The sequence below is a fragment of the Rhopilema esculentum genome, chromosome 2 (genome assembly GCF_057945365.1).
Source record: "Rhopilema esculentum isolate cy_ngs chromosome 2, ASM5794536v1, whole genome shotgun sequence".
Taxonomy (NCBI): domain Eukaryota; kingdom Metazoa; phylum Cnidaria; class Scyphozoa; order Rhizostomeae; family Rhizostomatidae; genus Rhopilema; species Rhopilema esculentum.
The window spans coordinates 399,861-425,101 of record NC_142816.1 but is presented as its reverse complement, the minus strand read 5'-3'; the positions used below and the strand labels follow the sequence as shown (position 1 = coordinate 425,101).

Genomic DNA, 25,241 nt, shown 5'->3' with positions numbered 1-25,241 from the left:
TATTTTTATTCGGAAACACTCTATATTACTGTAGAATAAGGTGAGTGGTGTAACGGAAGAATCTGGGGTCCTAAGGGAAAACTGAGATGGAGTCCCTATTAAAGGACTGTAGTATAGAATGTCAAACAATAATGCAATACGAAACACTTATCCAAGTTAACTAGTAGAAGCTTCAATTAAAATAATCTAAAAGCTTTTAAAAATGAAGTGAAATTAAGCAAAGTCATCAGAATTTATAAGAAAGAAGTTGTCATACCCATAAAGAAGGTAACAAAGATGGAAACCCTTTGACCAATCATGACTTCAATTGAATGCCATAAAGAATGCCTGCCAGAGCCCATTGCAATTATATAATTCATTTGCACTTTCATCTGCAACTGCAAAACGTACTTTTAGCACAATGCAGCGCGATACGACGCGACAGCCAACAGCCCACGGGGTAGGTTAACTAAGTCTAATTTTGAACGGGGACGTGCCATTTTGGTTAAAAAATTCGGACTCATAATTCCGTACATTTCTGAAAAATGTGACCCATAATTCCGCAAACATGATGAAATCTATACCCATCATTCCGCAAAGCAAATTACATTTTTAAAGCACCACAAAAGTATACATAATACTTTTCACCTCCTTTGCCAAAAATCTCAATATTGCACATATTTCATACTTTCATTTCTATCTGGACATTCATATGGTTAATGCTCAAAACCAAAGTATGTTGATCATTGATTCGAGTGTAAATGATTAACGGCAATTGATAATCATCGATCATGGCTGCTGAGCGATTATGGAAAAACAAAATATATCAATCACAATTACTGTGGCTCCTATAGCACTACTGAAACACAGTTTTGATACAATGAAGCCAACGATTGTTGATCATTGGTTTGATCATAAATGATTAACGGCAATTGATAATCATCGATCATGGCTGCTGAGCGATTATGGAAAAACAAAATATATCAACCACAGTTATTGTGGCTCATATAGCACTACTTAAACACTGTTCGGATACAACAAAACCAAGGTATGTTGATCATTGATTCGAGTGTAAATGATTAACGGCAATTGATAATCATCGATCATGGCTGCTGAGCGATTATGGAAAACAAAACACATCAATCACAATTACTGTGGCTCCTATAGCACTACTGAAACACAGTTTTGATACAATGAAGCCAACGATTGTTGATCATTGGTTTGATCATAAATGATTAACGGCAATTGATAATCATCAATCATGGCTGCTGAGCGATTATGGAAAAACAAAACATATCAATCACAATTACTGTGGCTCCTATAGCACTACTGAAACACAGTTTTGATACAATGAAGCCAACGATTGTTGATCATTGGTTTGATCATATATGATTAACGGCAATTGATAATCATTTATCATGGTTGCTTGGCGATTATAGACAAGCGAAAATATAAGCAACGACATTTTTCGGGTGATTACTGTGCTTGACTCAATGCAGATTAATTTGAAGGCAGAAAGGGCAAATAGAAAAAATTGTGATCAAATATAAATGTTTAACGAACTCATTCATTAATAATCTGCTAATGAGAGTATCTAATCACATTTTCTTGATAAATTCGTATACATTTAAGTTAAATGAAATAATGTAATTCTAACATAATTCAATTCTGTAAATCTGATACTTTAAACGAATGAACTTTTATATCAAATTATTTTCATATAATACTATCAATAAGCATTTAACTTGTTTATTAATATATAACTTTCGAATTCTTATAACAATGAATGAGAACAGTTTGATGTAAAAATCGCGTTGAACTGAAATGTTATGTCAGAAAAACGTACCACATATGGTCACAAACAACGAAATATCAAAATAATTTTACATGCATTAATTTATCATGTGATCCAATAATACAAAGAAAACTGCATTATAAAATGATATGATATCTTATGAACCGTTCACAATACTCTACCATAATTCCAATTTTCGATTACTTTGTCACCAAAATCATATGCATTCAACAATATACTACATACATATAAAAGGATGTTCGTTTACAGCATGCTATAAAATTCGATTTCCAATCTTGCATAATACTATTTGTATTACAATGCAAAAATAAAAAAATGCTGGACGGCGAATAAACTTAACTGCAATGTACAAAGCAAACATATAAATGAATCCAAATGAATAGCTTTGTAAACGATAGCTTTGTAATAGCTTTGAAAAATGTCTTAGGTCATTTTCTAGTGTTAAGATATGCTAATGATGGGTACGACGAATGCAATCCACATAATAAAGAAAAACCCGAACAAATGGAGGATGATCATGAAGAAGTGCACACCCACACATTTCCCAGCCCCATTTCAATTCAATGCCAGGCACATTTACAATAGCTAAAGTCCCGAGAGCTGCTAGCAAGAACGTGGATATGAATAGGAACAATAAAAAGTTAATGTAGGTTTGGGGTGTCACCTATATACCAGTAACTCTATACCGCTTTCCTTATATATCTTCAAATTGAAGACCTAAGCCTGATGCGTCTGGTTTAGTTTATTGGAAAATTGTTTAAAGAAACAAATAGCCATCAACAATATGACTTTTCAAATCAAACAGAGTATCATTTGCGAACGCCTTGCATTTATGAATGATTTTCCTTTCCTAAAAATACCTGAATCAAACAATTATTTAATAATTTCAATGAGCTAGGTGTACTTCTGCAAAGAAAAATTCAACTCAAAAGCGCGTCTTTCTTCGTTGGAATCTCTCTCAACGTGTGACACCCGTGTCATGAACCCTTATCGTAAAGGGGTATCTGACGAAAAGAGATCACAGCAACCAAATTGTGACCGGTTCAGATAGAGCCTAAGGTGAACTCGAGGCTAGCTACCACTAGAGGCCTCAATTTCATGTTACGTCTTCTTTACTGAGGAAAGCATTTTATAAACGAATGCTTGTTAAAAACCTACAATCCATAAATATCTAAAGCTGCCATCATGACCTGGTCTCGTGCTCACTTACACTGTGATCAGCAATCGATGCTTTCGTCTGAGTCAAGAAGATTCTCTGTGCTTCTTCCAGCAAGACTTGTTTTTCTTCCAGTTTCCTTTCCAGATTCCTTTCCGTTTTCTCTTACGCTTTCATTTCGATTAGGCTGCAGCAACCCGTCAGGTAACATTCCGTTTCTGTTATTATCAAAATTTCCGTCATTTCTGTCGGTCGTTGCATTCAAATGATTTTGAATGTACATGCAGAGCTTACGAAATTTGCGGTGGGAGCCTGCGAATAAACAAATTTTATAAAATAAGAAAAACAATTGTTTGTTATGTTGTTTGGGGTTATGTCAAAATTTGTTAATAAACATTTTAATGTCCAGTCATTTGAATTTAGTAAGTGTTTAGATGTATGTAGCCAATATTTTAGATATATGCAACAGAATTCCTCTTAATGTATGACCTTTCGAAGTCTATGAACAAGGCAACACAAGACACTGTGAAAAAAGCCAAACAAAATTATATCGAAAAACTAACAAACTAACACTAACAAAAACAAAACATTATATCGAAAAATATTCTAGATATGAAAAACTAAGGGCAGATGTAAAAAGAAAACTGATTCACATCACAGTTAGGTGTAAAAATTTGATTCTTAAGATTTCTCTATTACAAAATCCAACGAAAAATTTCTGTTTACTGGTCTGTATTACTATGCTCGCTGCCACACAGGCAGAGCCCTACACGCAGTTGGTGTATAGAACAGGATGGCTCTAACTTGCTACTCCGAGTTTTACACTCTATGTGATCGTTCGGCAACTGTTTCCTGGTGCCAAATGATCGCATTAAGCTTGAAACTTGGACTAGCAACTAGGAACGGTCCTATTCTATACACCAAATGCTTAATCCAAAATAAATACATACAAGTCCATTGACAGGCCAATGACAGAGAGGGAGAGACATGTCAAACAGGGACAAGCCCATGAAAGTTTAGAGGAAGAAATTGAAGCTTAATCTTGAAGGAGCGGTGGTTCTCTTTGAAAATACAGCTACTTTGCATATAATATTAAGGCAGGCTGTGATGAACAAGATAGCCTAAAGTAATTAGCAAAAAGAACTATGGTGGGTACTTTGTAGAATTCTTGCCACTCAGCAATGGTTTTTTAACATTGCTAATACTCAAAAGCCTGGAAAACTGTCCTGGCAAATTACGGGTATGGAGACAGGCCATTAGGCTTGCAGCAAGCCAGGAAAGCGTAAGGAAGGCGTAGATTGACAACAATATATACAGTTCCTCCAATTTAAACTTGCTGGCTAACTGTATTTTGATGCTGACCAGCTCTCAATCATAACACACTAGCAGACGCTCTGATACAGTTGGGACATTATAAGCAACCATTCTTCTACATTTTGACTAACAATGGAGCGCTGTTTTCATTTTAAGTTGGTGATGCAAGGAAAAGGCCCTGGGGCGTAAAGCAAAGCCCTGACAAGGGAAAAGATGGAGGTGTTTGGAAGAGAGGGGGGAAATATTAGGCTATTAGGGTCTGGGAAGCAGGAAGAGGGTAGCAGACCGTTCAAAAGTTGACAGGATCTAGCGAGGAAGGATGTGTTGTGGGAAAGGGTTCGTGAATTGGGCAAAGAGACTTCAGAAGAGTAAGCAATAGAAGTGAATTTCATAAGATAGCAATTGGCCTACCGTTAATAAATGTTATATGTATAAGTATCGGGAAATTTTCACCATCAGTGCACTTGCTGTATGATGAAATCTCATAGCGTAAGTTTATCAAAGTCTTTCGGTGATACAGGCCTGCAAAATATAAGCATCCAAAACATCTGTACAGTTTCACATTTATGATAATCAAACCTTTATTAAAACTCAATTTGAACCTTAGCATCTGCCCTTTAAAGATGGTTTTCAAAAGGACATGTTGAGAAAGTCTGGGCATTTCTATCATGGCAATTCAGTTGCCATGTAAGGTCATCTTAGGCCATTTTAAGGCATATAAGAAAGGTGATAACACAAGTAGCAGCGACAATGACAATAATGATTATAAATACATATACTGCTGTGTCTAGGAAACCTCTTTTTTTCGGAAACTTCCTTCATGGTTTAAAAACCTTTCTCAGAAAACAAACATATATGATAATGGAGTTTTGTTTTCGTTGGCTATTATCACGCTATTTGAATGCATGCTATGTTTTCCAGGCCATTCTAAAGAATCATAATAGAAAACTTTTAGCAAAACAAAAGTGTTTCGTTATTTGCAGTAATGTTGTACGTTTGGCTAAATGCTACAATGCAAATTGTTAAAAATATAACGTTATAAAGAATATTTGTCAACGTATAGACTTACCTTTGCTTTTTTTGTAGACAATATGGTATTCTAAAGGAGACACTGTGAAATGAGTCAGGTGTGGAAGCTAAAGGAGATGAAAAAACGGTTTAAACTATACATTGAACACAAAGTGCCCAGAAGGAACAGTCACAAAGATCACATCGCATCCAATGCCATTCAAAGTGCATTTTTTGAAGCCGTAACGAAGCTTTTGACCAATGCATTGTTTAATGACATAACTATTCTAAAGACAAATGTACATCAAGATACACTTTATTGGCGTGTTTCAAAGGAAAGAATACCGTATCTTCAATATACGGCACAGATTTCGACAATGCATGCTTGTCTTGGACACAGCTGACTTCAATCTGTGCCAAAAGTCCATGGAACGCCCTGTAGCTCGAGTGCTATTTTGAAAAATTAACCGTTTCAAGCAAGCATCACATCCCCTCTTTTCAAGAACAAGATTTGTTAGGGAGTAAAACACCCAAAAATATCGCGTAGTGTACCCCCAGTGTACCAAGACGCGTGGCAGGTATTGTGGCTTCAATGCTAAGTACAACATGCATATATAGCCCAAAATATACAATCCCCTTGTATTGCTGCCTTGAACTAACAAACAATGAAGCAAACAACTATTGATTTCCAGGCAATAAACAAACAACATTAAGTCCAAGTTCAAACGGCAGGAAAGACATAAGATTAGTGGGCACGTACCGCAGAAAAAGCTTTCTCCATCTGCCTTTTTATATCTTCAGTCGACTGGTTTGTGATTTGAAGAAGGAAAGGCTAGAAAAATACAACAGCTACATAAATTACTTAATAACTGGCTTAACACAAAGAAACATATAATAAAGTGCAGCCCGATAACTTTGCTGCAATAGCGAAAAATAGCTTTTCGCCACTTATTCAAAATAGGAAGGGTTGTTAAAACAGCGAGGCCTTTATCCAGATACTATCGTTGAATATTAGGCTCGCATCTTTGTCATATCTTAAAATATTTTTGGCTTAAAATAGTGCCAAACTGCTAGAACTGAAAAATTGCAGCCAAGCCAGCCAGTCTGTTTATGAACTAGGCCTAAGCATACATGATCAATTTATACATGAAACAATCAAAGAGTCCAAGACTAAATCTGACAAAGAAAATATTAGTAGTTAATGACAAATGAAAAGCAAGTAGAGGATTATATAAAGAGATAAAAAACCTTGGATGTGGGCTTCACATGCTCATTTTTCTTAAGGAACGTTTCGTAGATTTTATATAGCAGGGTATAAATGGAAACATTTGAAAAACCACTTTTTATATTCGTAATATTCACCTGTATTTGGCCGGGAGTATGAAAAAGGAAATTCGTAAACCACGAACGTTTAGTCGATATGCTGAAAAAAAGAGAGCAGAGAATTTTAGAAAAAAAACTTACTAAAATACGTAACAGACAAGATAGAAGTCAAGTAAAAATAGCTATTTATAAATCAGTTTTGACGCTTGATCACGAAAACTGGCATAACTCACTCTGGCGTTGATGCTGAAAATCCATTGCTTTCTAGATTGGCAGCGTCATCCGCTAAAATACAAGAATTTCTTGATATTAATATCTTTTATAAGAAGTATGATTTTTTCAACATATGGAGTATGACAACACTCATGTGTCTATAATAACTTGTGAGGGGAGGGTGCTCAAATAGACTTTGGGTTGGGAAGTGTCTTTCTAAGTTTCAACAAAGGGGTCAACATCAACAGGGGTCGTTAGATAAAAGTTATAAACTATGCATTCCGTTTCTAGCATTTAATATAAAACAAAATTTTTATTTTTTTTATATTCTCATAAAATTTACAACGACAATCAATTACAATACAAAAGCCTAGGGAGCATGGAAATGCATAACAACCCTAAGACTTACACTTAACATAGAGACACAAATATTACAATAATAAGCTACAAAAGTGATTGAAGTGGTGTCGCCCATCGTTCCAATAGCGTTGCAGATATGACAAATATTCACAAAAAGCTATTTTAAAAGAAGATATCAAGTCTACCTATGTTCCTTACTACTCAAACAAATTTGCGCCCAGACATGATGAGCGACACCACTCCAATCGTAAAAGCAATCGTGAAACAAAATTGGGTTTCACTAATAACCAATTCTCGAGAAACACAATGCACGGCTTTTACGCTGTCAAATACCGAAGATTGAATATTTACAAAAACAAAAAAACGAAAAATCAATAAACAATCAATGAGGAGAGGTTGTAATTCGCTCTAGGTACATGGGGAATTTTCAAAAAATGAATAAGCTGAGACATGTACATTATAATGAGAAATAAGGTGAGGAAGACGAAACACTATGAAACCTTTCATTCATACCGGCGACGGAACAGAGCGGGATTCACGGCAGGAGATACAGAAGATGAATTAAAAACTCACAGCAGCTTTGACTTCTTCTGCGTACGAAGATTCCAGCTCCTACTGTTTTCTTAAAAGCTGTTAGTCGCGATCTCCATGGACTGCCGGGCGGCGTGAGGACTGTATGGCTTGCATTAAAATCGATGACATTTGAGGCCGATCCTCTTCTTTTTGAGTTGCTGTCGTGTGGATTCGAAGCAGACCCTCTCCGCTTGTCAAGATTATCTCTAGAACAAAATGCAAAATATTCTTTTAGACTGGCATCTATTAGATTTTCTTCGCCTTAATTCATACTAGAAATAACAGAAAAGAACAGCTACCCAGACCTTAAACAATTACTTCCTTTTGCGAGAATTTTTCTCTTTCTATTGTCATCATTCATATGGTGCTACTTTTATGCCATCTCTCATTTCTTCAATTGAAATACATTGGATAAAAGGTAAACTTGCTTTCTTTATATGCTCTGTTGGCTAAAAGGATGCACTTCCACAAGAATCCTTTTTAGCACCCTTGAAATAATTAATCAGAAATGTGGTGAACGCACAGCCTATGACTGCATGGGAGGTCCTTGCAAATCAAATGTTTCTATTCATCAAACCTAAGGCTTCGTCTATGGCACTGCATGATGCTAGTACAACAAGCTAACCTGCCTTGACAAAATCGAGCTGCAAAGCAGGTTGGGATGTGTATGAAACCTTAGAAAGTACTGTGTATGCATTAATTGACAGATATATAGTACATACAGATTTTCAAGGGTATCAAATGACAAACATACCCATGGTAGGTCATCGCTCTGGGTTTCCGAATTCCGTCTTTTAGATTAGGAATGGCGGGTGATCTAGGAAACATAAACAGTCAGAGCCTTTTCTGAACAGTACTTCAATAGCAACTTAAGACAGATAAATCCATGCATCGTTAATTGGATCTTTCCGTTTCCCTTGCATACAAAGTATAACGCCTATGCACTGGACCAGTCAGCTATACAATGATGACAATTAGACGTATCAGGCCAGTTGTGTACACCTTGCCTGAAAATAATACGATCACAATGCTCTTCTCGGGGTAAAAATTCCCGCATTTTTGCCCAAATTTCTTGCTCCATAAAGTTTTTCTCTAACATTGCGTGCTACGATTTCACTTTTTGTGCTATTCTGATTATCTGCAGAACAAGAGGCTAATTTGAAATTTTTCTAAGTTTTCGCAGATTACCAAAAGTTCATACTTTGGAAAAGTTTATTAAAAATTTTAACAGAAATGTTGTAATATTGCAGTCTCAAATCCAGTAAGTGAACAAATTATATGTATTTACAACATGTTGTAAAGCATTAAATGACAGTTCAAGATCACTACTAACAATAAAACATGCAGAAAGAAAAGATAAAAGAAACCATGAAACAAAACCCTTGCACTCACTCGTCATTAAAAATACGAGATTCGCCTCTCTTCCGTGGTGGATCAGCTACAAAAAAATAAGATTTTTTATGACACGTTGTAAGAAGAAACTAGGAGGTTATACTTACATACTGTTTCTTACGGATTGGTCAATGATATTAATTTCATAATGCCAAATATACGCCATCATTTCTTACAAAAGCTTTGAAGAATCTTCGGCCAAAGCACTATTTGCAATAATCATAGAATGAAATCATCTTTTAAAAACAGGTGATCGTGAGCAATGCTATGTAAAACAAGACAGGATGGGAACAAAAACTCATGTTGGCCACCAATGAAAATCGTTTCAAATTTATTCAAGGACAAAAGCCTTAGTTTAGATAAGGGATAGGGTCAGAATCGGGAAGAGGATCATGTAATGCTTATGTGCGACAAACAGTATGTCAAATTGGAGGAAGCAATCACAGACTGTGGGCAACTTCCCAAATGTCTGATCTTCAACTGTAAATAATTCAAAAAACACTGATCATATCTAATAAACCAATTTTTAGTTTTTTCTTATCACTTAATCCGCAAAAGTCTTTCTTATTTTAATCATTATTGAATTTAATAAAAATTTGGAATTTCTTTATCTTTATTGTCGGTATGCTTTGCCTTGCTAACCACACATGAAACAACACGAATAACCCGTTCAGAAATAGGGACGGGGGTTCTTCCTTTCTCCAAAAAGAATGTCCATTTTCAACTTTTTGTAACAGGGTCACAAATCCGAAAAAAATACCTGTTTACAACTGAGTTGCGAGCATAAACTGTAGCGAGAGCTTTTATGTTGTAAAGACAGTATGATAAGTAGAAGAGGTGCAAAGCATGAGCCTTGTGAAGCTCCAGTTTTAATATAAGTGCCTGCGATGAAGTAAATAAGTTGGTCATTTTCGAGGGCATTGATGCCTCAATGAATAACTGAGTATTATTCGTCCTTGACATCAAACATAAAGAGCTAGTAAAGGTCTTGCGTTACTTAATATTCTAATAGTCTCAGCTAGAAAGTTGAGAGCTCACACTAAAGTTAAACGCTTGAACTAATGTTTTACATGTTTTAATGATACATTTAGCCTGTTTGTTTCACACTTTTGTTTGTAAGTATGTGCCAATATATGCCAATGGATATAGCATCTAGAATTTATATGATACTGAAATTGCCGTGGTCAGATTGAAATGTAAAAGCTATCATTCAACATTGGATTCAAATCCGTTTCAAACTTCCTATGATTTGAATATCTTCAAACTTCCTATAAATTAGTTCATTTAAATTTCCTTGATACGCTACAATCAATTAAATGCAGTGGAGTTTAAGAAGGCGGTGTAATAGCATATTACTTTCTTTGTGCATCCTCCTCTTTGAAGGTTTAGAAGCAAGAATAGAAGCATTGCAGTATCATTTATAATTTAATAGATATAAAACTTTAGTATTACATTTTTACAGGAAGCAGTTAGGCGTGCACTTACAAAGAGAATAATAATTATAAAAGTATGAAAATGTTTATCTGTGCTAGATACTTGAAAATTTATATTGCATTACTATAATTTAAAAGGTTTTTAAAGATTCTATTAATGATAACAGATGTAAAAAGAGCTGAAACAGATAAATGAGACTTTTAATCAAGGTTGGCCAAACTTGTCATTAGCAAGTTAGTTGATGACCGACAGCAATAAGAATAATTTAAGTCTAAAAAAGGCAGGAGAAGCCTGTATCTGTTACCAAACTTAGGTTTAAGGGATTTTGAATTTACGATTCTTGATTGATGAATTTGAATGCTTCTATTTTACGCACGTTAAACATTATCTTTATGACGTTACGGTTTATTTCTCACACTTTAACAAACACTCTTTTCATTTTTAAATGCCTACTAGTCTTTTATCATGACCGAGATAACCAAAATCCGACAATAGCAACGGGAACGACTATACTTCACAATAACAAAACACACGTGTTTTGTCTGGTCTTGGCAAATTTTACCGGTCGCATCCCTAACAAATCTGACTCTCACGAATCCCGATACATTATGATAGTTTTTCTAGCCTTGTAAGATGTGATATACGCCAGCTTCGACCCGATTGAAAAGATTGTTATCTATTGGAGGAAGCATTGCGCAAGATTAAAATTTCTAGCGACCATGTTCGGTGTTTGTGTTTAGGAGAGCCTGGTGCAAATACTATATTTAATAACATTTGCACCAGGTAGGAGAACCTGGAGCAAATACTTTTCAAGCCTTCTTTAAAGAATAGGAACCGATTCTAGCCAAAATATCCCTGTAACTATGGTCGCACATGAGCAAAGCACAATGACCAAAATATAAAATATGATGCACGTTGGTAGCACCTGATCCTTGAGTCAAATAACTTCAATATCTCAGGGGAGATCGAAAGACGGTTTTAGGCGATTTACTGTTTTTATAAAGGTACTGATGACATAGACCAGAATTTTATAAGACACATAAAGAAGAATACATTTTGCAAAAAAGAGCAGGGACCTCTTGTCTAGCAAATTAAACTTTCTAAATTTTCGCAATTTAGCCCCCTTGCCTTCCAATCTCTGCATGCTATACACGGACAACTCTTCTTCTTCTTCTTGATATGAGACCTTGTTTTTTCGATCCATTAGCAGGAAATATATCACTCTTTCCAGACTCTCACTGAAAAAGATATAGAGTATTTCTTCTGACAATAAGCTAGATAAAAGATTCATTTAAAAGTAAGGCAGCGGAAGGCAAAATGGGAAGGCAGAACTGTCACATAAAGGTTCTGATTTGCTACAATAAAGAACTGTTTCTTAAAAGAAAATTAACCAGTTTCGAGGCAATGATGAACCGGTTCGTGTGCAATGATAAACTGAATCTGATGCATAAGCAACTTGATACAATGAAGGGAGTCCAGGAAATGGGTTAGGGGATATGACACTATTAACGATATCTGCATCGGTTTGGTTTCTGAGAAATTGTAGAGCCATGGATGCTAAATACAAACAAACTTTTTGTGGATGCTGGTCTTTGGTTACATATTTTGATTCTCACGTCCCTAAAAGAATTACTCTGTTCTATTCTAATTTAATGTCCCATATGGAAGTTTTAATTCAGGAGTCCTTTATGCTCGTTTCGACTCCGAAAGCCTCTTATGGGAGTTTTGATTCATAACATCCCTTATGGAAGTTTCAAAGTAGGAGTCCTTTATGCAAGTTTCGTCTCCTAACGTCCCTTATAAAAGTTTTGACTCCTAACGTCTCTTATGGAAGTTTATGCCTGGAAGTTTAACAACAGATTGTGCACTAAGCATTATAAACGCACAAGGCTATTATTGTAGAATTGAGATATCAAAGAAGCATAAACTTTATGTATATAAATATATGTATACGTCTTTATTCAGGTACCCAGTTGGAAAATGGTGAAAAGAAATTAGATAAAATTTCCCGAACAGACATACTCTGGTGATAGAAGCCTTTGAATCAAATCCTCTTTATCTTTAAAACATCCCAATGACGTCATGCTGTTGAGTATATCCGGATCCAAATCTCGCTCGTCGTCAATGACTTCGGTCTGAATGAAGAAACGAAAAGCAAAATGCTAAGAGCAAAGTTCTTCTAACACTGCAATAAATCTATCAACAAAAAATACTCGCATAAATATACTTGCATGGCACATTAGTGTGTAAAACAAGACATGGCCCAATTTGCAACTCTGAGATTGAAGGGTCATCCCTTTCACAGATAAACGATCACTGTCTTACATAGCTATTAAATATCTTTCATTAAATAGGCTAAGCATCTGTCTCTAGAATAATGAAAAAAATTGAGCTAATATAGACAATTTGAGCTTTTAAGAATGAATAAGTCGTGCAAAAAAGAAAAGTTCTGATAAGGCTTCATGATAACCTTCGACTTTCGATCGACGCAAAGCAAAGCAACAAGAAAAGCTTCTGGCATTTTCTCAATTCAAAGTTGTCAAAAAGACTGATTTATACAAGTTTATTAGCATTTATGAAAAAGTTCTAAGGGATACCTGAACCACTCTTTGTACCGGCGGTTCTGGGGGCAGATCGTCACTGAAAATGCAATAAAATGCGTCGCATTTTGCAAAAATATAAGTACTAAACACATTTGAAGAACTATAAAAAAGCAGGGTTACTTATTTGCAAAATACCGTCAAACATTAAAAATTACTCTAACCATTTAAAAAATTCATCTTATCTGGGGATTCCTGCAGGAAGCTATGTCTAGAAAAAACCTTGTTTAGCAAAGATCTTCTGCTAAAGTCATGCCATGTTTAGCAAAGATCTTCTCTTTAGAAGTGGCTAGAGTCGTGCTATGTCGAGGAAAGATCTCCCCCTTAAAAAGTAGCTTCAGCCGTTGCATGTTTAAAAAATACATGCTCCCTTTAGAAGTATCTGAAGCCATGTCATGTTTAGCAAAGTTCCTCCCCTAGAACTAGCTGCAGTCGTGCCATGTTGAGAAAAGATCTCCCTCTTTGAAGTAATTGAAGCAATGGTATGTTTAGAAACAATCACTTGAGGCTGACTCTTTTCGTAAAAAAAAAACCAAGAAAAACAAAATGAATACCCAGTATCTTGGATTTTCATAATTCCATAGAATAAATCACTGCATTGAATATAAACATACGTTTAACACGAAGCAAATGTGCAATCGTTAAAATTTTTGATACCACAAAAGAAACAGAACGTACCTTTTCAAGAAACGATGCATTCTCACTTGGCTCATCTGCAATGGAAACATAAGGCAAGTAAGACCAAAGCAATCCAAAAATTTAATAGATAGCAATGAAAAGCAATACATTCTTGTTTTGATCCAATCTTGCGTATCGTTATAATAAAATGCGAGATTGCGTATAATTTTAAAAAACCAAAAGAGCCACAAACTGGAGACCAACTAGTCTGCTTACTTCACGCTTTCAGCTTTCCAAAATAATATTAAACCTTGTTCAACGCCTGTAAATAATTGCCAACGAATCCTAGCTAAACGTAGAAATGTTAAAAGGATTACCGTCGGCCTCTCATCAGGGTCAACCTTGATCATTTTCTCAAGCAGATCACGGCAATCGTTTGGTACGAATCCGGGAATCACAAATACTCCTTTCTTTACCTGCAGAAACGAGGAAACAGTTACTAACATCAAACTTTGGAAGAGAAGCAATAGTCGTAACAAACTCTTCGACGGATCTTTATTGATTGGGGCTGGAAATTCTATATTCGAACTAGAAATGGATGGAAACTGATCAATTAAAGAAGGTGTTTTGTTCTAACTAGCCAGTGCTCTCTGACTTTTGATCTTTAGCCCACAAGTGTCTTCTAAACTCTGACCTGACAGGAGATTCAAACATTAAGTGATGTTGAGGCCGCGATGTTATCAAGTCTTAGCTATCACTGGTGATGGATGATGACTTTTTTCTATCACTGGGTGCAAATAAAGAAAAAACAGTTCAGAAATGAGCATATGCGGGCTTTCGCTTGCCTGGCTACTGGCTACTGTCCACGAACATTTAAAATTGAGGATCAACTACTTTTTTTGCATTAGATTCAACTGGAAAACCCTAATGGTTAAATATCTATTTAGTCCTTCACAGAAGGGAGCATGTTGGTCTTTTCTTTTACTTCGATCCGTCTCGCGGCATAAAAAGGAGTGACGGAATGCAGGATCAAAATACCTTTTCTAAAAACACCCTTCCTTTCTCTGCTTGTCTATGTTGTACTGAAATTCTTTTCAAAGAATCAATAACATGAAAATGAAAGGTGGGGAAAAATAAAAGAGCAGAGCTTTAGAAAATCATGACTGTAGAATGGCAGGAGGCAAATGGGCATCAACCACAGACCAACCTTCTCCAAAAGATGGCGCAAATTGTCATCGTCGAAAGGGAGACAGCCCTAAAATTTTGACATGGTTAAAATATTTTATTAAAATACAGTAAACCAAAGAAAAGGCTGTTTAGAATACCTGTCAATGAAATCTACAAATTGCAGATCAATACAGAGATATTTGTGCAAAAAAACACAAAACTTTGGTCTTATTTTAGGGGTGCATTAAGGATTGTAGGATAAAAGGTTTCAACATAAATTTCTTAACTATATTAAGTTGTGTTTGTTTCATAATATTGTATTTAGATGATGAATTTGATTGGACTGGCAGGGATTTCATTAGAAGCCGGCACGGCTTACTCACCAAATCGTCGCCGCCTACTTTCACCCTTACTTTAGTAAGACTGCGTGAACTTTAGTAAACATATAGACACCTAATTTTAAACAACTTAATATAGTGATCCTTCTACTTAGAAAATTAACGAAGCGCTGGACTGGTGCCTTGCAGACGATGTGTCTCGTAACAATAGAAGGCTCGGGGGATAATGCCCTTAAAAAGACATAATACTAGCGAGGCACTAATTGATTGTTGAACATAAGGCGCTTAAAAAAAGAAAGGCAGCCAGTAGCTTTTTAAATTTCTTGGTTTTTCTTTGGAAAGATTCATTGTAATGGATAAACGAAAACAGAGAGATCAATTTATGTAAGAGAAATCTACGGCAGCTGGTTTGGGTTTATCACATTTTCGCTGCCAGGGCAAACTTGCGAGCAAAGCACTACTTACGACGACTAACGCGTAAAGAATGACACCACAACTCCAAACATCAGCTTTTCGACCGTCGTATTTGTCTCCCTGTTGAAAGAAAATAAAGGATCAAGGTCAGATATATGACAATCTCTAGAACATGACTTATTGCAGAGTGCAGACCATATATAAAGCTTTTGATGTATCAGTTGCGTGTTATAAATGTTTAAAACATAAAATTTTGTAAGCTTGAATAGATTTACTTGCATTTCAGGCATGCACTCATATTCTTAAAAGAAATTCACTACAAGAAAATTAAGTGCTGGGCAACCGGAAAAATTAAGAGAATTCAGTACTCGAAGAAAAAATCTAAGAAACAATTGAATTTAGGAATTTAAATTTTTTCAAAATATTTTTAATAAGTTTTTAAGAAGAGGCCTCCTTTGTAATCAGCTCCAGCTGAAGGACAGACCTCCTTAAATGAATTAAAATTGAAATGAAACTAAATGAAATAATTTGAGAAACTGAAGACCCTCCCTTATTTTCAACTATAGTACGACCTTGTATGAGTGCAGTGTAGCCCAACTTTAAAAACGAGTGTAGCCCTTTATCGGCAAGCATAGCTACAACATTTAATTTGCAATATAATTTGTTCACATAAAAACCTGCTGATGAGAAAAATGAATAGAGTTGGAATTCAAAACAAAAGACAAGTACTTAGTAACAATACGAAATTTCTTACCCTGACAACCTCTGGAGCAGCGTAATGTGGAGAGCTGAGAAAATTAAATATAAAATAAATATTATCGAATTGCAAAATGATATCACTTCACATAGAAGTTGCCATGATATCAAATAAACAAAAATTGAGCATAATTCTTCATCGAAACGTGGTGACATTATTTAACTTTTCCATGTGAAAAGTTCAATTTTGATTATACCAATGCTGAGCTACATTGATACTCAAGCAGTAATATGAAGCCACGAACAAAGATGTTGACAAAATACAGTAGAATTAACATGAGATCTCACAGATACAGTGCCAGGGATCCCACTCAATCATGTAAATGGTGACTAGCTCTGGGAACTGAGAAATTATAAACCACAACGACACTTTTGTTACTGGGATTGGCTGCTACCCTTATTCAATGGAATAAACACTGGCTAGCAAAAGAAGTTCAGAAACAGGAAGAAGGATATATTTTGAAATACTTTGTAACAATGAATGCTGTAGTTTAAAAACAAGAATTGTTAAGTTAGTTATTTTTAATAATTTTGAGCCAACTTGGAATATAGTAGTTATGAAATTCTTATCATATACCAACTACCTGACGGCTCAAAAGCTAAATATCAGGTCGAAAATTTGAAATATTTCGGGTAAAGAGGTTATTATTTCTACGAAAGACAGCTGGATCAAAGGAACCTGATATAAAACCATCAAAGCAACCAAAAACAACTGTCTGGTTTCTAACAGAACCTTTCGCGTCCACAAAAGAATTCCAGCTACCCCACCCATAACAAATGTTTTTCTCATTGATTTCTATGAAAGGTTTTGGCTAAAGGTCAAAAATCTCGATAGCAACTACAGCTCGTAGTTTGTCGACGAAAGTGACAAAAACCTATAAAGATGGGGACTCACCAACGAACATTTTCGAGCATACGTTACCGATACAGATGGTTTTGTGCTCTAGCTGGTTGCAACTGTCAGAAATTTGATCTGAGCTAATGATTTTAACCTCAAGATTCTTGGTTTCAATCAGTAACAGAAGCCTGTTCCCAGCGAGTGGCCACAAACTATAATCTTAGACATTAGCTAAATGCACAAAGTCCCTAATATCTTGCCAAAAATAAAAAAATTTAACGGTTTCGCTTTATTAGGGCTTCCAAAAGACTGTTAGTCCATCTCAAGAAACCTATTAATTATGCATAAACAGCAAATATCTAATTTCCTTTAGCGGTTCTAATTGCTATGTAGAAATCAAAATACGAGTTCCTTTGATATCGGGCCATCTTTATGCAAAATTGTGAGATTTGTGGTTAACGCTTTAAAGTGCTTTGAAGATAATAGAAATTATGTTTGTTCTAGATGCATTAAGTTTTCATGCGAGCAAGACTTAAAAAAAAGAGAAGAGTTTTTGCTACGACGTTGTACTGCTAGTATATAAAATAAGAGGCCTGTGGGGAAATTTTGATTTAACACTGTTCGGCATTATGCAATGCAGTAGAAGTTTTTTACGATTTGTAGATTAACTTTCAGTTACAATTCGATTTGGCTTTCACGTACGTACCCACAGCTTGTTTCCAGCATACTGTTGAATGGCTGAAAGAGAGAATAAGAATCAGCACAAGCTTGTTTTGCAGACCAGAGCACACTACCAAATATAGTTCTGAAACGATCTTAGGCAAAAATGAATTAGAAATGACATAGGGTAGCGATAGTTGAAATATAACTGAATGAAAATTATCGCGACAAAGAATTGCCTGCCACACTGTCAACTTGTTCATGTAACGTCTTATTTGCTTCCAAAGTGCAGTAATTATGTGTCAATGGGTCTCATTCTGCAGTTTCACATTATTGTTTAATGCTACGAGACTCCCAGTATCGAATATCAGATTTTCTAGCTTTTCAAATGAAGGTCCGGCATCTCGCACAGAAAAACCTTCATATAACCTAATATGGAAAAAAGTGCTTATGCTTTCATCTGTTCCTTGTCATCCATGCTGTCTATTCATTTTGGGTAATTTTTCGCCTAAAATCTTTGATAAGGCAGTAGAAACGAGAATAAGATAGCAGCATCATTCGAGTTTCTTAGCCTCGCCTTGTTATTAGTTGCAGACAAACAAAACAATGACTCATCCAACAATTCCAGGTATGAAACTTGAGATATCTTACGCCAACCTACATCTATAGTTGTACATTCGCCATAACGCCCCATAGCTATGCTTGGCCAGTAAACATGCAATTTGGAGATTCTCTTCAATGATAAGCAGCTGTTCCAATCATAAAAAAGCTTATCGAAAAACCAACGATCCATAACGTTTTAAACGCGGCTGGGTGAAAACCAAACATTTTAACTTTTGATTATTTATAACTATTTATCAACAAAATCTTTAGGCGTTGCATTATGATTGGAAAATTTAAAACCGACGCGTGGGCAGTGTAAGCAGTCTTTATCTCGGTGTATTTTGACGATTTTCTGAAATAATATTAACAAAAACAAACACCCTGTTTTAAGGAAGCCCGTGCTTAAAAAATAAGTAAAAAAGTGCTCTTTCATTCGTTTAAGCTCACAACCTGAAATTCAATATTTCTGTTTCAACAGCGCATATTTCATTGAAAAGATCCAGGCTTAAAATTGATTTCGACTGAATAATTATGCCAAAATTTAAATGAAGATCGCCGATTTCTTCAATCTGGCGAGTAGTGAAGTAAAAACTGTCGAAAAAGACAGTTTAATTGCTAGCTGATGCTTTCGAATTCAGTTGTGGAAGTGAGAGCGGGAAATCACAGGGAGGCCTGTTTCTGATTATGTGACGAGCTATTGTCGAAATGTATAGGGATTTATTGTTGACATGTATAGACACCTATTTGGAGATCCAGGCTCTGAAACTGAATACATGAAAGAAAAACTAAGTGAACCAAAAATATCGGGTAACATAAAACTGGTGTCAGATCACTCACTTGAACAGATGCCATGCCAAAATCGGCTATTTTTACGTTCTTTTTGTTATCCAAGAGGAGATTCTCCGGTTTCAAGTCTCGGTGGCTGAAAATATGTAGCAAACATAATCGATAAGTTTCGATTTTCAATAAGTAAGTCAAGCTGCGTTTACTGCTCTACCTTAACGCCCTAGAAAACTCGTCATACCCTAATACAGACTTGCATAATGTTCAGATCTAAATCCGACAATTAAAATGAAACCCAGTGCAAAACATTAGTCTGAGCAACAATGGCATGGTTTTAGCGTTTTATGGTTTCCTTAAAAGCTTCACCGTATCTTCAACAATCAACAGGCTAATTCAGGAATCTCACTTACCAAATGAGATGCTGGTGACAAAAGTCAACAGCTGAGACGATTTGTCTGTAAAACCTTCGGGCCTGAAAAGCGACAGTTTGCATGTCATAATATGTACCTCTGAGATATTGTTTGCTTTATCAAAACAGGGCATCGGATTATTTTCGAAAAATGCCAGCCTAAAAACAACTTCTTCTCAAAAACTTTTAACACTTGACAAACAATTTCAAGGTGAAACTTAAAACTTCGAAGCGAAACTTGCCGATGGAAAAATCGATACAAATCAAACAGCAGACATCATTGAATGAAATCCAGCATTCACTAATATCATAAACAGAGATCTTTCTCTAAACCAAAACAGTGCCCAAGGGACCTACCTCTCCAGACTGCAGTCGTTTTCGTTTCACTAGATATTCGAACAGCTCCCCACCTCCAACATATTCAAGAACAAGATACCTAGAGTTTCAAAAAACAAATAAAGAGTTTTCAAAACAGCAAATCAACTCAACATAGCCACAAATGTCTGGATGTAATCTTCTGGTTCAAGGTCCTTAAGTTGCACTGTAATTATGAAAAAAATTTTGTACATAATTTTAAAAAAACCTGTTCAAACGATGCAAAAAACATTAACAATCAAAATGAAAATTTAGAGCCTCTGTATAGTTTTCTCTTCACAGTTACTCTAGATTTGACAGAAGAATGTAAATTTGGAAACTTGAATGAAAGATCTCCTGCCCAAAACGGCAAACAAATTTTATAATCTGTAAATGATCTGTAAACCAGTCAACAAATTTTATAGTTATTTTATATGACCAACCAGCTTCAAACAAACAAAATGTAAACACGATATTTCAATCATATAGAAAACTTTATAAAAGATGGGAAGCTTTACAGCTGTAACCAAACAGAATGTTACTACTGGATAATGTGCAAAAATATGCTCACTTCCTTGGGATCCTCAGGAAATTTGACAGAAATATTGAGGTCTAGTTGTAAAAAAATTTGGCAATTCTAAAATTGCAATTATTTGAATCATTTCTAGACAGCACAGTTTAAAGGTTGAAATGGAGTCAATCAGTTTACTGAAAAATAAAAACAACAGAAAATAATAACTTACAAGTTTTTTTTGTTTTCATAAACATCATAAAGTCCCAAAATATTGGGATGGTTAATCAATTTCATAATTGCAATTTCTCTTTCCACCTGCAAAAAAAGAATTCAGCTCAGTTGCAATTTACTGCCTTATTTGCTATGAATCAAATCCTCAGACAAATTTATTGGTGATTCAAGGGCAATTTGTAGCACAGAGGAGTAGTCAACCAGAAATATTTTACTTGAATAATCTAGACTTCTGCAAAGTTTCCAATGCAATAATCAAGATGAGGGAAATTGTTTGATTTAAAATTACAAAATGTCCTATCAGTAGGTCCTTGAAATTTATTGCAAACTGTTTGATCAAATGAATAATGCAGATAAAAAAGCAACGAAAGGTACTTGAAAGTGAAAATTCCTTTTGCTATCTAATCTATAAAAGACAATCTTTTTCTCCAATTTCTTACAATTTTTCAGCCTAAAACGTTCCTTCCAGCATTTAGGGAGCTACCTGCAGACTCTTGATAATACTGCAGAATCAACTCACAGAGGTTGCCAATGTAGCCATAGGTAGGTAAGGTTTACCTGAGAAACCTGAAAATAGCTTGTTATTTTTTTGTTAGCTTATTGCTAACAGATCGTACCTTCTGCAGAATATGAGGTGCCAACTTGGTACGGTCAATAATCTTAATGGCAACTTTCTTTTTTGATACAGTATGTACTCCAAGTTTAACAACACCTGAAGATGAAGAAAGATCGATCAAACTTAAGAAAAGCTTCAGAATCTGAAATCTGATGCATACACATTCAAAATATCCTATTTCATTGCTATTGAAAACAAAAAAGGAGAAAAAGCGAATGAATACAAAAACAATGTAAATGTGTAGAAGATTACATGGACCATCACTAATGAATAAAACTTCTAATGTCTAAAAAACTATGAACACAGTTAGTCTGGCTGGTTATTGATGATTAAGCTGACCACTAAATCTTATTGGACCTTCAGCAAGTAGATTACGGTAAGCATTCCATAGCTTAAGGTTCCAAAGTTTTGAATTATTCTATCTTTTAAAAGACAATACAATGATTATATAAATAATAAACTTGCCATTAAGAATTCATAGCAAAAGATTTTTGTTAATCAGATTGCTTTTATCCAGACATTAGAGTGGTTTATCAATTATTCACCATTAGACTATGCTAAAGAAGGAAAAATACCACCAAACTGTTGATTACCTTAGCAATGTTGTCAATATTGACAAAAAGAGAGATCTGTGTAATTGGTTTTGTGGATTAAAGAGAGTAGTTTGGAATTCAGAAAAGCAAATTCTGATAATTGATTTTGCCATTCAATGAACATCTCAAATTTAATGGTTTAAGAAATTTTGTCTTCCAAATTTCCTTTCAAGTAAAAGTTTATTGGAAGCAGAACAATTCATGTTTGGAACATTACATTGAGGATCACAAAAGGTTTACTCCTGTACATGGGTGATTTCTAAAAGTTTAACAAGGGGGCTCCAGGGACCATTTCATAAGAAATTGTGTTGTTTTGTTTGAACATGCCCATCTTTTCATAAGTGCAAATAGAACATCCAAAGCTCAAGCAAGCCTATACTTTTTACAACAGTTTCTTCTAAAGCAATGCTGCTTAAGGAGACAATGGAAAAGAAGATTGGTCAATACAGCAATGTAGCTTCAAAGAAATAGACAAAAAAAGTGCCTGGGATAAGATAATTTGTGTGAACACTACGCCTCAGTCTTTGCAACAATAGCAAATCTATATGTTTTAAGGGTAAATTTTTGAAAGCAAGATCAATGGAGAATTGTTTGAGGGGGGGGGGGCTGAGCCCTCTAGAATCAAAGAAAATTTAACAAGGGATTCCACCCCTTGCACACCTTGGCAATCACCACTGACCCTGTACTTTAAACTTATAAACATATAATAAAAGTAATGAAAGCCAAACTCCCCTAACTTCTATATACAATGGGGAAAACAGAAGGTAGGCTATTCATAGCTGAATTGGAAGGAGCTTGACAGAACTCAGACTTATCAACTTTTCCAGTTTTGCCAAGGGCTAAAGGTTTTTCTTGCTTTCTCCTGGTTGCTTGATTTTAAAAAATTTTCTCCCTGTTTCTTCTTTCCGTTTACCAAAGGTTACTTTATAGAACAAAGATTAAAATAACTTTCTTAAGACCATAATTTTTAAAACCTTTAGGTTGGCAGGTCTGCAGAACTGTAGTAACTAACCTTTGACTCAATGGCATTTGTTACCTTTAAATCTAACTCAATTAAGCAAAAAGTAGGGTGCTCTTTGCTATGGAAATACAACTAGGTTAACTGGCAGGGAATCAATAAATAGTGCTGTAACAGATAGAAAGATGTCCTTATGAAAGAAAGGTTTATGCTCCATTTCTCTAGATAGTTTGATGCTGATATGATTAAATTTCTAGGGAAAATGTTGGCCATAGATTAGAACAGGACACAAAACAAGAGTTAAGCAGTAAAAATATAAGTGATTCTAAGGCCAAATTTTCAAAGGCATAGCCCATTGTGACTAGAGCAGTTGCGTGGAACTAATGCAATGCCTATCCTGCCCCTATCAAGAGCTGCTGGCTTCAGCTTCAAGCCTACCACTAAAAATTACGAGGGTGGGGGCTGCAGCTCCCAATACTTGTCAACATTTGAATTTGATGGAGCTGCTCTAAAATGGTAGAAATTCACTGCCTTTTGTGAGATTAGAACTGCTCAGATGGAGTGTGTTTGTTGGTGGTCCAGTGAAACAGATAATTAGGGGTGCAGTAACTGGCTGAGCAGGGTGGACAAGAGCTTCAAATATAAAGTTCAGTATTAATTGGATGTAATATGTGTTCATTTTGATTCTGTTGAGAATTTCATCTGTTAACTACCAAAAAATGTAGGCCCCACTACACTCATTCTGACAGGCATTGACACAACAATGTGTTGATAGATTAATCCCCATTTCTCAGCCCATTGTTGTATTTCAAAAACTGGAATAAGCTATGTACTAGAGAGAGATACTTTTTCAAGCAGACATTTTGTCACAGCAGTGGTGTGGCTCTTCAGTGCACTCAAGCTGGTGGAAATTTGAGCTGCCTGTGTGTATAATTTTATTACTTTTCATCTAGCATACAGAGTGGGAACATTGAAAATACGCTAAAAAGCAAAATAACTAGAATATTGATACCCAGGTTGCCAATTATTAAAGAAAAACCATTAGGAGAAAATAATAGCTAATTGATATAACTGCAAGTTGCTCGAAAAAGAAACTTAGTGCATAAAGTCTTTTCCAGGAGAAAAGAAAGAAAAACAGCTCTGAATTATTTCAGAAACCCTTCTTGAAGAATCTTTGAGATGAAGCTTCCAAAAACTATTCATTTATCATTTTCAGGGAAAAGGCAACATTTGGGTTATTCAGGAAACATTTAAGGGCTTTGCTCTAGACAACTTTTCTAATACGGCAGACGACCCTTGTGTTGTAAGCGTAACTCGCATCATGCCCATGTTCTAGGTAACATTGTCGTTTGGTTTACTTGAAAAGACTAGCTGCATCGTTAATTATCTACAAGTGGAGACATTTCAACTTGTTAGCGGCTTGTTCAATCACTTAAGATAATCCCTAACACTTGGTTACGATCCTTGGCTTCGGCTTCACTCATGCAACGATAAAGCAAAAGCCTGAAATATTATTCAAAGGGAGCAAAAATAAACTTTACTGGCAGTTGAATGGAATTAAAGTTCCGCGCATTTAGATTCAGTTACAGACCCAGTTACTCCGTTATTCGCAAGCATCCGATTAAAAAGACAAAAAGCGTCTAGCAAAATATTTTCGTTAAATGGGAGATAAAATTCTCCTTACCCGTTTGCCCTTTGCCAAGAACATTCTGCAACAAATATGGACCGACAAAAGGCGTTTCTTGCATTCTTTCTGCCATGCTTCAAAACAAAGTGTTTCAAGCACGCATGAGAGTTTCCAGCATCTTTCTTTGACGGTTGTGATTACTCCTCAGCATGCAAAACATCCATGATGAGGTTTACTTCAGGCCGATTTGCTCCAGGATTAATTACAAATAAGTCATTTTTGCAAAGTAACAGAAAGATGCCAAATACACGGTTTCTGTGAATACAGTTGTATCTGCTAAGTGCAAGGGTTACTTCCTTTTCACTGTCAACCAAGGCATTTTGTCACAGCTAAACAGCTGGACTTTCCATCATCACAAAGCTTCCTCGCCTTTCTGTCAACAATGATTGTTTGTGTTTTTGGTCTGCTTTCAGGTGATTGTGAAGGCGCACAAATGCGTCACAACACAGCATCAGCGACATCTGCAATAATTCTTTCCTCTGTGCACTATGCAAGAGCTTATTCAATTATCAATGTTCTCCAAAATCAGAAGAA

The 25,241-nt window shown here is 35.6% G+C and overlaps 1 protein-coding gene across 1 annotated transcript; it reads right to left on the bottom strand.

The window, feature by feature from the left end:
* Positions 1–1,392: 1,392 nt before the first annotated feature.
* On the bottom strand, positions 1,393–25,241 carry LOC135695559 (serine/threonine-protein kinase BRSK2). Its single transcript, XM_065214682.2, has 24 exons — positions 24,705–25,241; positions 21,471–21,565; positions 20,852–20,937; positions 20,112–20,190; positions 19,756–19,817; positions 19,400–19,484; positions 18,006–18,037; positions 16,460–16,493; positions 15,757–15,825; positions 14,994–15,041; positions 14,164–14,262; positions 13,847–13,881; positions 13,166–13,208; positions 12,591–12,703; positions 11,697–11,806; positions 9,135–9,180; positions 8,497–8,559; positions 7,743–7,948; positions 6,830–6,881; positions 6,636–6,696; positions 6,034–6,105; positions 5,335–5,401; positions 4,677–4,787; positions 1,393–3,263 (listed from the first exon to the last, which is right to left on the bottom strand). Exons 1-24 carry the CDS (start codon positions 24,778–24,780, stop codon positions 3,013–3,015), a joined length of 1,995 nt encoding a protein of 664 aa, XP_065070754.1. The 5' UTR covers positions 24,781–25,241; the 3' UTR covers positions 1,393–3,012.

What these genes read in the sequence shown, in the direction of transcription:
- LOC135695559 (XM_065214682.2), bottom strand. Translation starts at nt 24,780, where the DNA reads ATGGCAGAAAGAATGCAAGAAACGCCTTTTGTCGGTCCATATTTGTTG. An exon ending in ATGCATCGTTTCTTGAAAAG is followed by an intron (nt 13,209 to 13,846) that starts GTACGTTCTGTT and finishes TTGCATTTTCAG; the next exon opens with TGACGATCTGCCCCCAGAAC. An exon ending in TGGAGAAAGCTTTTTCTGCG is followed by an intron (nt 5,402 to 6,033) that starts GTACGTGCCCAC and finishes CATCTCCTTTAG; the next exon opens with CTTCCACACCTGACTCATTT.